The 15,562-nt window shown below is 35.6% G+C and overlaps 2 protein-coding genes across 5 annotated transcripts; one reads left to right on the forward strand and one right to left on the reverse strand.

Annotated features, from left to right (window-relative positions):
- Window positions 1-2,602: 2,602 nt before the first annotated feature.
- Window positions 2,603-8,228, forward strand: LOC122278995 (methylenetetrahydrofolate reductase 2-like). The gene is made up of 11 exons (XM_043089238.1): window positions 2,603-3,329; window positions 3,485-3,545; window positions 3,695-3,777; window positions 4,191-4,364; window positions 5,175-5,348; window positions 5,459-5,559; window positions 5,677-5,788; window positions 6,211-6,291; window positions 6,389-6,566; window positions 7,341-7,675; window positions 7,822-8,228. Exons 1-11 carry the CDS (start codon window positions 2,922-2,924, stop codon window positions 7,903-7,905), a joined length of 1,791 nt encoding a protein of 596 aa, XP_042945172.1. The 5' UTR covers window positions 2,603-2,921; the 3' UTR covers window positions 7,906-8,228.
- A 440-nt stretch (window positions 8,229-8,668) lies between these two features.
- On the reverse strand, window positions 8,669-15,356 carry LOC122278975. 4 transcript variants are annotated; one of them, XR_006229410.1, is made up of 8 exons: window positions 15,181-15,356; window positions 14,312-14,404; window positions 13,651-13,785; window positions 13,435-13,524; window positions 12,910-13,059; window positions 10,395-11,995; window positions 8,895-9,908; window positions 8,669-8,787 (listed from the first exon to the last, which is right to left on the reverse strand). XR_006229410.1 is itself a non-coding variant. In XM_043089206.1 (7 exons), the coding sequence occupies exons 1-7, from the start codon at window positions 15,241-15,243 to the stop codon at window positions 9,011-9,013; spliced, it is 3,030 nt and encodes a 1,009-aa protein (XP_042945140.1). In that variant the 5' UTR covers window positions 15,244-15,356; the 3' UTR covers window positions 8,866-9,010. The 4 variants fall into 4 exon arrangements, 3 of the variants coding, with proteins under 3 accessions (XP_042945140.1, XP_042945152.1, XP_042945160.1); XM_043089206.1 differs by lacking the exon at window positions 8,669-8,787 and having other exon boundaries at window positions 8,866-9,908; XM_043089218.1 differs by lacking the exon at window positions 8,669-8,787 and having other exon boundaries at window positions 8,866-9,908; window positions 13,651-13,789.
- Window positions 15,357-15,562: the final 206 nt, after the last annotated feature.

Consider the following 15,562-nt stretch of genomic DNA (forward strand, 5'->3'; position numbering starts at 1 on the left):
CGAGTTCTGGTGCGGGTGGAGGCACCAGTGCGAAAGTGATGGTGATGAGTGGCTCACCGATTTTAGCCTTAAGTTATGTTTGGATAGTGAGTTGTGATGTTTTGTGAATGATAGTAAAATTATTTTTGAAGATTTTGTATGTTTGGTTTTAGAAGTAAGGTAAGATGGTTTTAACTTCTAAAAGATTTTGTAGATGTGGGTCTTACTAATTATTAAATAGTCTTTGTAATGATTTTAAATATATTTATAAATAAGTAAGAGTAATTAATAAATTGTCTACTCAAAATTTCATTTTTATAATATATTTTGTAATAATATTTTAATATGAATTTTTTTTATGAATTTAAATTATTTATAAGAAATATCTTGTAAAAATATTTTTTATTTATAATTTAATTATTTAAAATATTATAAAAAAAAATTGTGCTTAAAAGATGTGGGTCTCTCCTTTTGTCCCCAAGGGGTTGAACTTGTGTTCTTCACTTTTGGGAGAGAGAAGCAAAAACGAGCTCGTGTGATGTAAGAAAAACATGTGTGTATTTTTTTGCTTTTTGGAGAAAAAGTTAAAGCTTCTGTAATGTCAGAAAAACATGTGTGGATACCTATCTCTCCGTACGAAACGGGTTGAGATCTCAACTGGTCCTTTTAAAATAAAAATAAAAAATTATTTGCAGTTCTAGTGAAAGATTGTACGTGCAGTTTTATTAATAAATAAATATAAAATGGAAAAAATATTATTTTAAAAAATATATGGGTTTGTATGGATTTATATGAACAATTATCAAATAGAAACTATACGTAACCTAACTATTTTTTTAAACACTACTATTTTACACGTTCTGATGTTCTCAAGAAACCAATTTAGTTATTTATTAAAATTTTAACTCATTATTTAGTAACTTTGGATATTGTTAATTTTTTATCATTAATCGAACCTCGTTCACTCTTATAAAATTTTTTATCTTATCTCATTTCATTTTATTTAATCATTATAACTTTTTCAAATTTTTACACAAAATAAAATAAAAAATTCAACTTTTAAAAATCTCAATACAAAAATAAGATTAAAATAATATATTTTAATAATATTTTATTTAATTTTTAATTTTAATATCAACTCATCTCATCTCATCTTTAAAAACAAACTAGACAGACTCCTAGTGAGATTTTAATATCTATTGGGGAACAATTATTTTCAAATATTTTTATATTATTTTATTATTATTTATAAATTATTTATTATTATTTTATTACTATTTATAAATTATTTAAAATATTCCCAATGTCAAAGTTAAAAAATCAATTTGCGTGAGTACGACTAAAGATGTTTAAATTTAGTATTTCTTTCAACTTTTTATTTTTATTTTTTTGCAATTGTTTTGCATCTTAATAATCTCGTGCTTGAGGAATAAGATAACATTCTACACATTATGTTCTGTTTAAATAGTAAAAGTGTTTAATCTAATCTTATCATTATAATTTTTTTAAATTTTTAAATAAAATATAAAAAATAATTCAACTTTTTAAATTTTAAAATAATATTATTATTAAAAAATAATATTATAATAATATTTTATTTTATTTTTAATTTTAATTTTAAAATCATCACATCTCATATCACTATCCAAACCGTACCTATATTTATAATTTTATCTCTTACTTAACTATAAAAAATATTTAAAATCCTAAGCAAAACTGTCACACCTCAAGATACTTGTTGACCGATGTTCCAAAGTATTAAAGATGTCACTGTGAGAAGTAATGTTATACATTATATCACTATCTCATTTGTATCTTATTATATATAATGTGTATTTATCACTATTTGATAATAAAGAAGTATATAATAAATAATTATTTAATTGTGATAAATATATCACATCTTATTTAGTGAAATGTAAATAAAATAATAATATGATATATAAAATTTTTTCACTACAAGATTATAAATAAATCTTGATTTTTCCGATTTTTATTTATTTATTTATTTATTTATTTGAGGAGATCTTAGTTAAAGAGAACAAAATACAAATAAAAACAAAAGAGGAAAGATGGTCGAGCGGTGACTTTGTGAAGTTGGCAGTTGCAGTTATTTTCATGAAAAAATTCTAAATAATGATACAGGCGGGGGTAGTTGGTGCTACCGACTATTTTTGTACCATGTGAGGAATCATGGTACACTTGCCAATTGTTGATAATTAGTTTATAATTTAAATTTTAAAATAAATTTAAAAAATAAATAAAAAATTATATAAATTTATTTTATAATTTTAAAAAATAAAATATTACCTAACCTCTCCATTATTATTTTTTTAAAGTCACTTCTTTAATTGCTATTAAGTAAAATAAATAAATAAATAAAATATTCTAATTATTTTTTTATTTTACTTAATAGCAATTAAAGAAATGACCTTTAATAAAATTATATATATTTAAATTATTTTAATGATTAAAAATATTTAAAAAATATGTAAAATATATTAATAATAATAATAAATAATTTTATCAATGATTACGTGATAAAATCATATTACTAAACCGGTTGTAAACCCGTTTGTGAGTGCGCGACGGGCGTGCCTCTCTCTCTCTCTCTCTCTCTCTCTCTCTCTCTCTGTGGGAATCTGTCTTTATGATGTAGTATCTATAAATCGGAAAGGAAGCGCACGCTGCTTTCTGCGTACTCGGTGACAACAGCGCACATTCCCTGTCACCTGTGCTGGACTGCTCGGAGCACCGCACAACGCCTGCTCCCACTTCTTTCCCTCTTTTTATCTTCATTTCTCTAAAGAGCATCTGGATCTGAATCCTATTCTATAATTTTATTTAGTTCCAACTTAACCAAAAACAATTACTATACCCTAATAAAGTTGAAGCTGAAGCTGAAGCTGAAAGGTGTCAGTGGAGATTAGAAGCGGACAAAGATGAAGGTCGTAGACAAGATCCGGTCTGCTACGCTTGGGGATGGAGGCAATGTCGTCTTCTCCTTCGAGTTCTTCCCCCCCAAGACCGATGATGGAGTCGATAACCTCTTCGACAGGATGGACCGCATGGTCGCCCACAACCCCTCTTTCTGCGACATCACCTGGGGCGCTGGTGGCTCCACCGCCAATGTCACCCTCGACATTGCCAACCGTATGCAGAATATCGTCTGCGTCGAGACCATGATGCATCTCACCTGCACCAACATGCCCGTCGACAAGATCGACCACGCCCTCTCCACCATTAAGTCCAACGGCCTCCAGAACGTCCTCGCTCTCCGTGGTGACCCCCCTCATGGCCAGGGCAAGTTCGTCCAGATCGAAGGCGGCTTTGCCTGCGCTCTCGACCTTGTACCTTTCTCTCTCTCTTTCTCACACTCTCTGTTCAGTTTATCTCATCTGTGGTTTTTTCTACTGCTCTGTTCATCGATCTACCTCTAGCTAATTGTTTAGAACGCTTGCATTTTCATTGGCGTAATAGTGTCTCTCTGTTTTTCACATTTTAGGTGAAACATATCAGAGCTAACTATGGTGACTACTTCGGCATTACCGTTGCTGGTTACCCAGGTTTCCTTATCTTTCCTACTGTATTTTTAGATTTGCTATAGCTAAAGATTTATTTATTCCCTTGAATCTTGTTTTAGTGTATTGCTTTGTATTATTCACCGCCATTCCACATATTCTTATAATCCTTTTACTTCTGCTTATCTACTCAGAGGCACATCCCGATGTGATAGGAAGTAATGGCGTGGCTACATTGGAAGCTTATCGCAATGATCTCGCTTATCTCAAGAGAAAGGTCTTGCTACTGTTCTATATAACTCGTCTTTTAATTATTCCATTATGATTTGTGTTTCATGTACATTCCTACCACTAACTTGTGCTCACGAACACGGATTTCGCCAATGTATTAGAGAGCATATGTAATGATTTATGCCCAATAGAAAAACAGACATTTTTATGGAGCATAAAGGCACACTCACCGGCAAACGCAGTGATTGAGTACGGCTTTCCTTTGTAGATATTGCTCTTTTTTTTTTCGCATTCTATTGGAAAATATCAAGTATTTTTTATCATACCAGAGTGATCATAAAGTGTAGTTCTGTTATGTATTTACGAATGCCCTAAAATAAGAGATTAACTGCCCTCTGGTCTCCTTTCCCCTATGGTCAAACTGGTCCTCCTGTATTGATGCCATGTTTTCTTTTATAGGTTGATGCTGGAGCAGATCTAATCATTACTCAACTATTCTATGACACTGATGTTTTTCTCAAATTCGTGAATGATTGTCGACTAATTGGAATAACTTGCCCCATTGTTCCTGGAATTATGCCCATTAATAACTACAAGGGATTTCTTCGCATGACTGGTTTTTGCAAAACAAAGGTATGCAATCCCTTTGGAACATAATCTTTGTGGCAGTGTATTGCTCTGTTTATGTGCGTGTGTGCCTGAATGGATGAAATGTCATATGCATTGGATTGATCTGATGGGTTTGTACCTCTTTGAGCAATTGCGCCTTATATATAATTATGCAAAAAACATCAGGTGTTATTATTTTACAGACGTATAAAAATGCTACCCTTGACCACCCTTCATTTCTCCCAATATTCTTCCTAGGGAAAGGAGGGCCTGTCTTGTGGTGCATAATAGCTTCCGTTCCTCTAGCTTTCTAGATTTCATGGAATTTTGTTCTTTTTCTCCATTCCCAAGTTGGTTGTTTCCCATGGTATAATTCCTTGAATTTGGGTTGTGCTCTTTGTGCTTTGAATAGACTTAAATTTAGAAAAATTACCTATAAAAAAAAAAGAATTAAATTTAGAAAAACAATAGAAAGATGACAAATCATGGACTTATTGGCGTGGTAGGCCTAGAAAAATAGGACCGTGTGTGTGGTTTTAGGGGGAGTCGCTGTTTGTGTATGTTTGTGTCCTTCCACAGGTGAAACTTTTTGGGCTGCTTGGCTTTTTCCTCCTTGATGATTGAGTAAATTATATGTAACAATATTAAGGTGGTGAGGTAAAAAAATTGGTCATGGGACATGTTTGCTATGTATACTCCTTATTTTTATGGCATGTCATGCCGATAAGATGTGACTTCTTTCTTTTGATAAGCATGTTGGTAAGATGTGACTTATGGTGATTGTGCTATTTATATCAACCTGATATAATGTCTACATATATTGTCATATTGTAGATACCTGCTGAAATAACTGCTGCCTTGGAGCCTATTAAGGACAATGAAGAAGCTGTCAAATCATATGGAGTTCATCTTGCGACTGAAATGTGCAAGAAGATTTTAGCTCATGGGATTAAGACATTGCATCTCTATACGCTAAACATGGAGAAGTCAGCACTAGCTATATTAATGGTTGTTTCTCATATCCCAGTCTGTTGTTCTAGCTTGAGATGTGGATGATATTACTCGCCCAATTAAACCTATCACAAGACATAGGCCCTAATAAGAAGCATTCTTGGCAGAATCTTGGTTTGATTGAAGAGACCAAAATATCAAGGTCCCTGCCCTGGAGACGCCCAACGAATGTTTTCCGTGTCAAGGAAGATGTTCGTCCAATTTTCTGGTATGCAACATATGGAATTGCTATAATTTGGACAAAACCTCAGTGATTAATTGGGTTTGCTCATTAAAATGTGGTATAATTTTCAAGACATCTTATCTTCCTAGCCATTTATGGTAGGGCTAATCGTCCAAAAAGCTATATATCAAGGACTAAAGGCTGGGACCAGTACCCACATGGGCGATGGGGTGATTCTTGTAATCCATCATATGGAGCATTAGCTGACTATCAGGTAGGAATAATCTTACAAGTTACTTCTATTTTTTTCTCTGAAGGTACGATATAAAAGTTCACCAGTTGAACCTTTCACTGGATTTTAAATATATATATTTATATGCCTACCATCTTTTATGTCATGATAACAAGGTCACTGTTTTTAAAAAATGTCTGCAGTCTGTCTCCTATGATTTCTGGGAAGTTACTTGTCCTGATTGTAGCTATTTAATTCTTCTAATGGTTCTTTATGCAACTCCAGGATATTTCTTTCCTTGTATCTAGCAATTTTACAACTGCCTGTTCGCGTGGATGGCATTCTTTGATTAAAGAAAGTTTTGCTAAGTGGAATTAACATCAACTTGATAAGAGATATGTCCTTGTAAATATCATTTCTTTACTATCGGCCATCTATGACCTAAATCATAATTTTTTGAACAGTTCATGCGGCCACGTGCACGTGACAAGAAACTTCATGAAGAATGGGCTACACCTTTGAGCAACTTTGAAGATATTCATGAGGTACGGTTTCCATTTTGAGTGTATTAGTGTACTAGTCTCATCTCATTGTGAGAAAGTCGATTATTATAACTTAATGTTGGATTTTTTTACACATCAGAAATTTAAGAAATTCTGCCTTGGAAAATTGAGAAGCAGTCCTTGGTCGGAATTAGACGGGCTACAGCCTGAAACACAAAGCATAAATGAACAGCTGGGGAAGATTAACATGAAGGGTTTCCTTACCATCAATAGCCAACCAGCAGTCAATGGCGAGAAATCTTCTTCTCCAGCTGTGGGTGAGTAAAAAAGGTTGCATTCTCTGTGTTATCATAAAAAATGCCAAACTTTGTCTTTTGTGGGTGAGACTGATCTTGGTAGATTGATTTGTTTTCCCTTTGAATTCTACCCGCAAGAATCTTACTTGAGTGTATAAATTACCAAAGAATTGGAATTTCATGGGACAGGCTGGTGCTATAAGCTCATAATGGACTTGGATTTGTGTGAAATTTCAAAAGCCATTTGGTATTGATTCCCATTTATGTTTAAAAAATGGTTACGCTATATTGGGGGTTTCATTCCAATTAGTACAGAGATAGAACATGGGATTCTAAATTTAGGCATTCATCCATATGCCATTAGTACATCATTGAGATTTTTTATTTCTTGTAGTCTGTTCTGGTTGTTGAGCTTGATCCTCTGACTTTGTTTGTAGTTTTGACCAGCATACGCCATTTTAATGGTATTTGGTTAATGAATAAATGAAGTATATAATAATTGGCAGTGTTATATATACTAAATCCTATTAAGATCTTGCATAAGTTATTTTTCCAGCAAATAGTGCATGTTTAGATTAATTAAAACAGAAGAATAGTACATGTTTTGGGTTTAAACTTTATACACGGAGATTCTCGTTGCCAAGTTTATCAGTTTTACTGAATGGGAAATTCTGTATTTTATTATTTGAAAATATATCCTATCAAACTCTTGTCATCTTTCTCAAGATAATATTTAGATCCATGCAAACCACATGTGATGCCACTTATTTATTTTGGCATGATTGATGTATTCAGGATGGGGTGGGCCTGGAGGTTATGTTTATCAAAAGGCCTATATAGAGTTCTTCTGCTCTAGGGAGAAGTTGGATTGGCTCGTTGACAAGTGCAAGGCTTTCCCATCTCTAACTTACATGGCTGTAAACAAAGAGGGAAGTTGGATATCAAACGTTGGCCTAACTGATGTAAATGCTGTAACATGGGGAGTCTTCCCAGCCAAGGAGATCATCCAACCCACTGTCGTGGATCCTTCCAGCTTCCTGGTATGGAAGGACGAGGCATTTGAAATCTGGTCGAGGGGATGGGCTTCCTTGTACCCAGAGGGTGACACATCCAGAAAATTGCTTGAAGAGGTTGGGTTTATTCATAATATAAAATTCATGTGTTTTTCACACGCATGTACCCGCCCTGCCCCGCCCCCCACCAAAGACACAAACAGACTTGATAAGGATTCGGTTCTGTAATGTGCTACTATAACAGTTCTTCTCAACTTTTGCAGGTCCAGAGCAGCTATTTCTTGGTCAGCTTGGTAGATAACGATTACATCCATGGTGATCTGTTTGCAGTTTTTGCAGATACATGAGATGAGCTCTGCGTTTCTTCCCTCTATCAAAGCCCACTCAAGCAATTCGAAGTAGGGCTATTCTTAAGTTGGATTATATAAAATATTATTGTTGTTGGATTGTGTCAAATTACAATCTCATTGCCTTGTGGTAATAATTCATTGAGGTTTTGGTACACCTCTCCTCCGCTTCATATTGGAGCAAGTAGCAATTTAGTAGAGGACGGTAGACTAATGCCCAGAGTTGGACTGCTTCAATGAGTTTGCATTATTTATTGGGATTCTATTAAGGCAAGTTCAATGTATTGGCAACTAATTTTATTATTAAGTTTGGGTGTTGAGAAGTGTTGATGTATGTTGTGAATAGTAGTAAAAACATATGTGAAAAGTAATAATAGAATACTAAATAATAGTAAAATGTAATTGATAGCAATAAAAAGTAAGTAAAAAGTAACAATAAAATAATAAATAGTAGTAGATTATATTGAGGAGTGTTAAGGCACCTTACCCAAACACATTAGTCAGTAACTGTAGGAATGATATTACAGAATGCCATCAACCTTGATCAAGAAGGACACGGATAGAAGAATGCCTTTTCTTTTTTTTTTCTTTTCTTTTTTGTTTTTAATCTGCGGATACAACCTGTGGAACCCCTACGGCATTGCTAATGGCCACAAAACGACATGTTGCCGCTATAACACTGACGATGACATGCTGCCCTCATCTCGGATAATTTACAAAAATCAAACGTGGTTGCTAAAAAGTTATCGGGCGGAAACTTTTATGCTGTGGCAACGAGAATTGCCGCTTGTGGTTTAGCCCTAAAAGAACAAAATGGCGTCGTCACGGTTCAGTTTGTCACGCGTTGTTACGGCGGGAAGCTCTCGTTTTCCGTGAATTAATCTAGTTGGAATAATTTTCAAGTTCAGGTACTGCAAATCGATCAATTTTCAGCCAGGACAAGTCGCGTGAAGAAGTTGATAAATTTTCAAGTAGTGAGAGGCACTTACTTGCGATAGCTCTGATTCATCAAACTCGTTTGTATCTATATCTACACATTTGAACTTCGTACCTTGGCTATTAAGCCATTGACGATGACATTCTTGAAGGGAGCTGAAATGAGAACCTAGCCGCTGCCGGCCAGACCCACTAATTGGGCAATTTCATCTTCAAGTCGAGAAATGTGAGCCATGAAATTGTCACGAAGTTCTGTGGCATCATGATCTTGCTGCCACCGGGAAAAACAGTCACCAATAACTTTTAAACCGTTCTGCAGCAATTCCACGCCCTCACTAATTTCATCAGGAAGTTTCCTTCTCTTCTTGGATTGATTATTCTCGTCAGTCTCCGTGCTTTCACACCCCACTACCCCTGTTGTATCAATTCTACGAATATTTTGAACAATTCTTTTCAGCATCAGACCTTCCCCTACGAGCTGCCCAAGCTGCTCGGAGCTTTTTGTAATTGTAAGAAGAGCCCTTTCTTTCTCAAGAAATGCCTTCAATTCAGACATAAATCTCTCCTCATTTGCCTCATTTCCTGACACTAGATCGTATGATAGAGCAGCAGTCTGGGGCACGAATCTCCATAGTTGATTACAAGAAGTGCGGGCAGCAAAATATCCAAACGCCGTGATTGCCAAATGAATTAATGCCCAATGCTGCTCTCTCAGTAGCATGTGATACAATTCCCAGATGGCAGAACATTTGGCACTTGTATCACTTTCTGTCATTTCCATATGACCAAGTCCGGCCATGAAAAGAGCCAGATGCGGTTTGCATGCATGTAATCGAGTATCAGAGGCTGCTGGCCCTGAGATAAATAGGTTTTCAAGCTCTAAGATGACTTCTTCCATCTCAGCTGCTGCATATAGATGCTTGTTATTCGCGATGATTCCTAACGTTTCACTCAAAAGCTTCCGGTAATGGTCCTTTGTTAGTTGGTCCCCTGAGTTTCTGTAGTTATGAGTGATAGCAACTATAAACTTCAGGGTCTTCGCATCACTATCAGACATGTTGAGCTGCCTGTAGGATATGTAAAAGTTTCATTAGATAATAGTATCAATGAGTGAAAGTGGCAATCTGTATGAAAAACTAATTGGATGGAGTATGATTTGGAACTCAGAAATATTTTCTAAAACCATGGCAAGAAGTTGACACAGCAGTAAGCAATAAAATTTAATGATATTCTGAATTGAGAGATAAATTAAAAGCACCCCGCCCCGAGCCAAAAAACATACTAATGGGAAAGCAACAGATGGAGGAGAAATAAAATGGTTCTGTTGACGGAATCTTATTCATATAATCTCAAAATCTTCCTGAAAATCTATTCAAAATGCACACGGTATTCATGACTTGAAAATTTGAAACCCATAAAATGGTTCTAGCATAAATTTTTTGGGCCTTCTTCAAAAGCCCATTAAGAAAGTCAAAACTCCCTAATGGAACTCAGTGGATCATCATTAACAGACACAGTTCACGTCTCGTGCTTCTAGGAACTGGATTACTTACAGAGACTGCAATGAGGCAGACAGAGCAAAGACTGGAACTCCATAAACACTAGAACTGCAAGCTCTCATCGATTTATCATCAAAACTCTCTAAGAAGCCAAAGTAATCAGCAAAGATTCTCTGAGTAGCAATATTTCTCATCCTCTCAGAGAGCAAATTCAACGGAAAGCCTTCCATGAACAAGGCTACGTGCATAACCGCTGACAATTGAGACCTGTTGTCACCAATAATGGAGTTGTAAACATGGTCTACCATAGATTGTGTACCATAACTAAGTATCATGCAAAGTGATCTTGCCACTTTTCTCATTGCAGAACCAGGAATAAAAACCGACTCCGAGGATGCAACCAACCTCAATAATGAGGAAAGTTTATCTGTAACACCGTTCACCACACTTATCTCAGCATATCGCACCATAAAATGCCAAAGCTCAATTACAATCTCCTGGCAAAGGAAGTGAGGATGAAAGAAATTCTCAAACAAAAAAGACTCAAATTCCCCCCATGCAAGGCTTGAAGAGATCACAATCATGAATGTTTCCAGTGCATGTAAAAGAGAAGAAAACATAGGCTGCCAATCAATTTCAACAGTGTTCTGTGAACCAAACAATTCGGGAATTTGGAGGGCCAGAACGAAAGAATATACCTCTTCATCAACTAATATGTCAAAAAACCATCCAAGCTTACTGATCATTCCAAGTTTTACATCTTCACCAAGATCAAGGGAATATTTCAGTAAATTGAGAAACACTCCAACCCGACCAAGCAACAATGTTCTTGCCCCAGTCATGTCTTCACAACCTACCGAAAAGATTTCTTCCATTGAAGTTACTCCACTATTACTACCTAAATCTCCATTGGCAGGATTTGAGTTGCTTTCATTGATGAACAACCAGTCCAGAATTCTCAACTTCAGCTCCTGTTTCAATTGAGCAGAATTTAGCAAAGACTTGAGAAGATCCATGGATGTTTGTTCTAGAAGCTCTGTTATTACTTCACCAGCAGTTTTCGTAAGTTCTTCATCACTCAGTGAAGTTTTTAAGGTTGAGATCATCAGGATGCAGAGTGTCATCTCCCTGTATACCAGGTATGCTTGGCTTGGATATAGGAAGGATATTTTTACAGCATTAATCAGGTAGAACTTTACTGGAACAAATATTCTTCTAGCTTCAGTTACAGAAATGGCTTCCTTCAGGGAAGAGGACCAAGCTTTAGCTGCACATCTCAGAGACTCATTAACGAGTGAAAGAAGTGAAAGAATAATATCTGCCACATTCACCTTTACTGATAAACCCCCCTTGCCAAGTTGAAGCAAGGTAACCACACCTTTCCACGACACATTAAGAATGGTAACCAAACTCCCACCATCATTAGCTGCAAGAATTCCCAATTCACACAGCTTTTCTATTGTACATTTTGCTATTTTACTAACATGATTCACACTATTGGCTGCCGCAAAATCCCTGCAGCTTTCATCTTTCTCAGGATGTCCATCACATAACTCCCAATTTACAGCAAGGGAATACACTCTACAAAGTCTTATCACAGCATCTATGACAATCTGAGTAGCCTTTACTACTTCTGAGCCAAGCGACCCAATTCTCTGTTTAAATATAATTAAAGACTGCCCTTAGCAAAAATGTACCAAGTAGGTTCTTGAGGTAAATATAAACCATATAAACAAACTCGGTTTAGAGTACTTATTTAAGTTTAAAGAAGTAAATGCCATCTGTTAAGAAGAGAGGGGATGGGAGAGAGAGAAAAAAAAGTACAAAAATAAAAATACACAGATCTATCATGATAAAAATTAGTGTTCAGGCAACTGAGAAGGTTTCTGCAAATCTCTAAACAATTCTGGATGATCCTTGAATGAACAAATATTAATAATGGCATGTAATTCATAAAACCCTACTTATAAGAGAACTTCTTGAAAGCCTAAATCAAATTATGCACCAATGTGTGACATCGAAAAAGGAAAAGAAAATGCAGACACTTGAGTCTGCAAAATTTTCATGCTCACTTATATAAACCTTTTTTTATAACTCTCTCTCTCTCTCTCTCTCTCTCTCTCTCTCTCTCTCTCAACTCCTCGAAGTTTTATCCTAATTTTCAAAGACCAGCCTATGGTATATAACTAAAAATATAATTCACTTTATTTTGCCACTTGCCTTCTTTTGGAGCTTTTATAATGAAAACATTACATTTATTTCAGCTGCAAGGACACCTCTCCACTGCACACGACCAGATTTTTTCCTGTCAATTTTCTCTGCTTTTGTCCTCAATACTCTCATTGCTCCATGTCATCGATAGAAATCCAACCATTTAACTAATTTCTGACATGTGCTCTCTCTCTTTCAGTCACTGTCAACGCTTATTGTATCTCTTAATTCCCCTAAATCCTGACATCCTCATTAGGGCCTATGTTTTGCAGCACGCTTTTGCAGAGGAATTAGCAGTTCTCTAAATTAAATGCTTCTTAACAGTTAGCATCAAGATCATGGTGCAGCGATTCAGTACCTTAATCTCTGCTATAGAGTTTTTTGTTAAATTTAACTGCTCTGAAATATAATTCTCTACACTATCCATCAATGGTTCATCATCTGAAACATGGTATGTGGCCAAAGCCGAAAAGCTAGCAGCAGAGAAGCTCAACAAGTCCAAAAGCAGCTGCAAAAATTAAGTTCAAGATGTCAGTGGAGAGATGATCAAACTAATGGGCCATGACGGGTTTCAAACAGCAGACATACTCTCCATCTATGAGAGTGCAAGCACAGAAAAATAAGCTACTTCAAAATGGAAGGGAAGTATTTAAGTAATTGTTGGTTTAAAGAACAATGGGTTATGATGAGTTTTGAATAGTTACCCTTAACTGTAATAGCTCGTTTTAAGGGAGAAGGTTTGTCCAGAATCACTGATGACGACAAACCCCCCCTCGAGGACCCATCCGATTAGCATTTAAGCAAAATACTATGGATGAACAATCAAATGAATCTGAAATAACCACTTTCCATGTGATCTAAGCCTGTTTCAAGTATCACTCACCTGAAAAAATACGTCATCATGCTCCTCATCTTGAGATCCCTCATTTGACATAAGAATCATCTTCAGATGCTTTCCACACCATATGCTGGCCTAATATACAATTCTCAACATATTAAATAACATATCCTTCCAATAAGGTTAAGAAACTGATATGTACATCTGTACTAGCTCACAAACATATAACAAATAGAGTGGAAGTGGAGAGAACATATATACCTTGGTCCCTAGGGAAAGAAATTGTGGTAAGCACCCAGATATATCTGCCTCTAGGTGTTTTACAGCAACATGTAAAATAGATTTGTTTAACAGGCACTGGGATGCATCCAAACAAGTGAAGTCTTCCCAATATGTCAAGCTTGTCGTCAAGGTAAAAATCAATGCACCTCATGAAGAGCACTTACATGGCGACTTTTTGCTATCTCAAAGTCGTTGTAGTTTGTTTTTCATAAACCTTAAGTGTCCATATGCAAAATTAGAAGTGCAAACAAACAGCTATTTTTATATTGTCAAAAGAGCAGAAAGAATTAGAATGAGTAGCTCGCATAAAGTATCTATTCACATTATAAACATAATGACTAATAGGATCACCAGTGAAAAGGTCTGTAAAATTCATTGAGCCACCATGCAAGCAGCTTCTGTCAATCCTGCCCATGGAGATATTAAACGGGAATATCCTCAAAGTTATGCTGAGAGCATGAATATGTTATGCCTATTCAAATATTCAAATTTAGCCAATGGCACATTTAAAGATCATATATAGTTTGTTTTCTCTATGCTGATCGAGGAAAGGTGCACCAAACTCATTCTCTTATTTATGTAATAAAATAAAAGGAGCAACTAAGACAAGTTATAAACGAATGGACATTGGAATGGATACTGTGAGGCGTTCCATAAGCAAATGCAAGTCAGATCGATCTGATATTTCTAAGTCCCGGAGCTTATTAAGTAGTTGAACACGAATCTCCACAACCTATAACAAAACATGTCCAAGTTATCGATACGTCATGAATTAAAAGATGCATAGAAGCATAGAAGCAACTTATTCCCAATTAATTATGTTATATGACTCGAACTTATTGAGTATGAAGCAATTTGACAGAAAACTTTTAAAATGAAAGGTCTTCCTGATCTTTCGCAAATTCAACGATAGAAACAATAAAATAAAATAAAATAAAACGAAACAAAAAAGAATAAAATTCCCTCTAGATTCCCTCAAATAACACGGAGGAACAAAACAGATTGGATTTTTTGTGGCCTCGTGAACCTATACTGTCAGCTAGTAAATGCTTATATCCTCTTGTCCTCGATATTTAAATGTTTTTAAATCAGACGTTTCAGTTTATTCTGTTTGGCTACATTTTCTCGGAAACCAACAGTGACAGATTTTGGCCAGGGATCTAGAATTGAAAGTGCTCAAAGAAGCTAACAATAAGGAAAACACAAGTTAGTGTTCAAGCAATGAGGAAATGAGTGCCCAAAGAAGCTAACAATGGGGAAAACACGAAGGAAAAATAGCGTAAATTCCTAATGTGATGAAGCAACAAATAGATTTAAGTGTTTAAAAACCTAACACAAGTTGCGAAAATTGATACTCGTGATGTATAAATGCTTGAAGATTGCAGAGCACTGATGGTATTGTGAGGATCATAATGCAAAAATTTGGAGGAGCTAATAGAAGTAATTTTCCAACAAAAAAATGAAAAAAAAAATGGAGGTGTGTAGAAGCTTAATTTGGAAGAAGCTTACATCCGAGGATTTAATGGCTTCTAGTAAGCGCTGCAAGTCGCTGCTTGAGTAGTCCGTCTCCATCTCTGTTTCTTCCTCCCTGATTTTCCCGCTAATTCTCCCTCTCTTCGATTTTCTAAATTCTAATGGCTCGCTTTCCCGCTTCCAAACAGCTAGATAAAACGACTGATAAGGGTAATTTGTACTCTCACCCCTTTGCTTTTGTAATTTCTCGTTTTCACTTTTCAAACGAATCGAAGTTGTCGAACCGCATATGACAAATGGCAAAGTACAAAATGGCCCTTTTATTTGTTTTATTACTTCACTTTTCTTTTTACAATAATTTAACTTGGGTAATGCTAGGGACCCGTCCTTGAGTCCCGTTTTTGAGTCTCGCTTTACA

The sequence above is a fragment of the Carya illinoinensis genome, chromosome 1 (assembly GCF_018687715.1).
Source record: "Carya illinoinensis cultivar Pawnee chromosome 1, C.illinoinensisPawnee_v1, whole genome shotgun sequence".
NCBI classification, from domain to species: Eukaryota; Viridiplantae; Streptophyta; class Magnoliopsida; order Fagales; family Juglandaceae; genus Carya; species Carya illinoinensis.

Excerpts from the sequence above, each read along its gene's own strand:
- LOC122278975 (XM_043089206.1), bottom strand. The coding sequence starts at position 15,243 with ATGGAGACGGACTACTCAAGCAGCGACTTGCAGCGCTTACTAGAAGCC. Across the intron at positions 11,996-12,909 it reads ACTCTATAGCAGAGATTAAG|AGAATTGGGTCGCTTGGCTC; the intron begins GTACTGAATCGC and ends ATATTTAAACAG. Across the intron at positions 9,909-10,394 it reads TCTGCCTCATTGCAGTCTCT|GCAGCTCAACATGTCTGATA; the intron begins GTAAGTAATCCA and ends CATATCCTACAG.
- LOC122278995 (XM_043089238.1), top strand. The coding sequence starts at position 2,922 with ATGAAGGTCGTAGACAAGATCCGGTCTGCTACGCTTGGGGATGGAGGC. Across the intron at positions 3,778-4,190 it reads TCGCTTATCTCAAGAGAAAG|GTTGATGCTGGAGCAGATCT; the intron begins GTCTTGCTACTG and ends TTTCTTTTATAG. Across the intron at positions 7,676-7,821 it reads CCAGAAAATTGCTTGAAGAG|GTCCAGAGCAGCTATTTCTT; the intron begins GTTGGGTTTATT and ends CAACTTTTGCAG.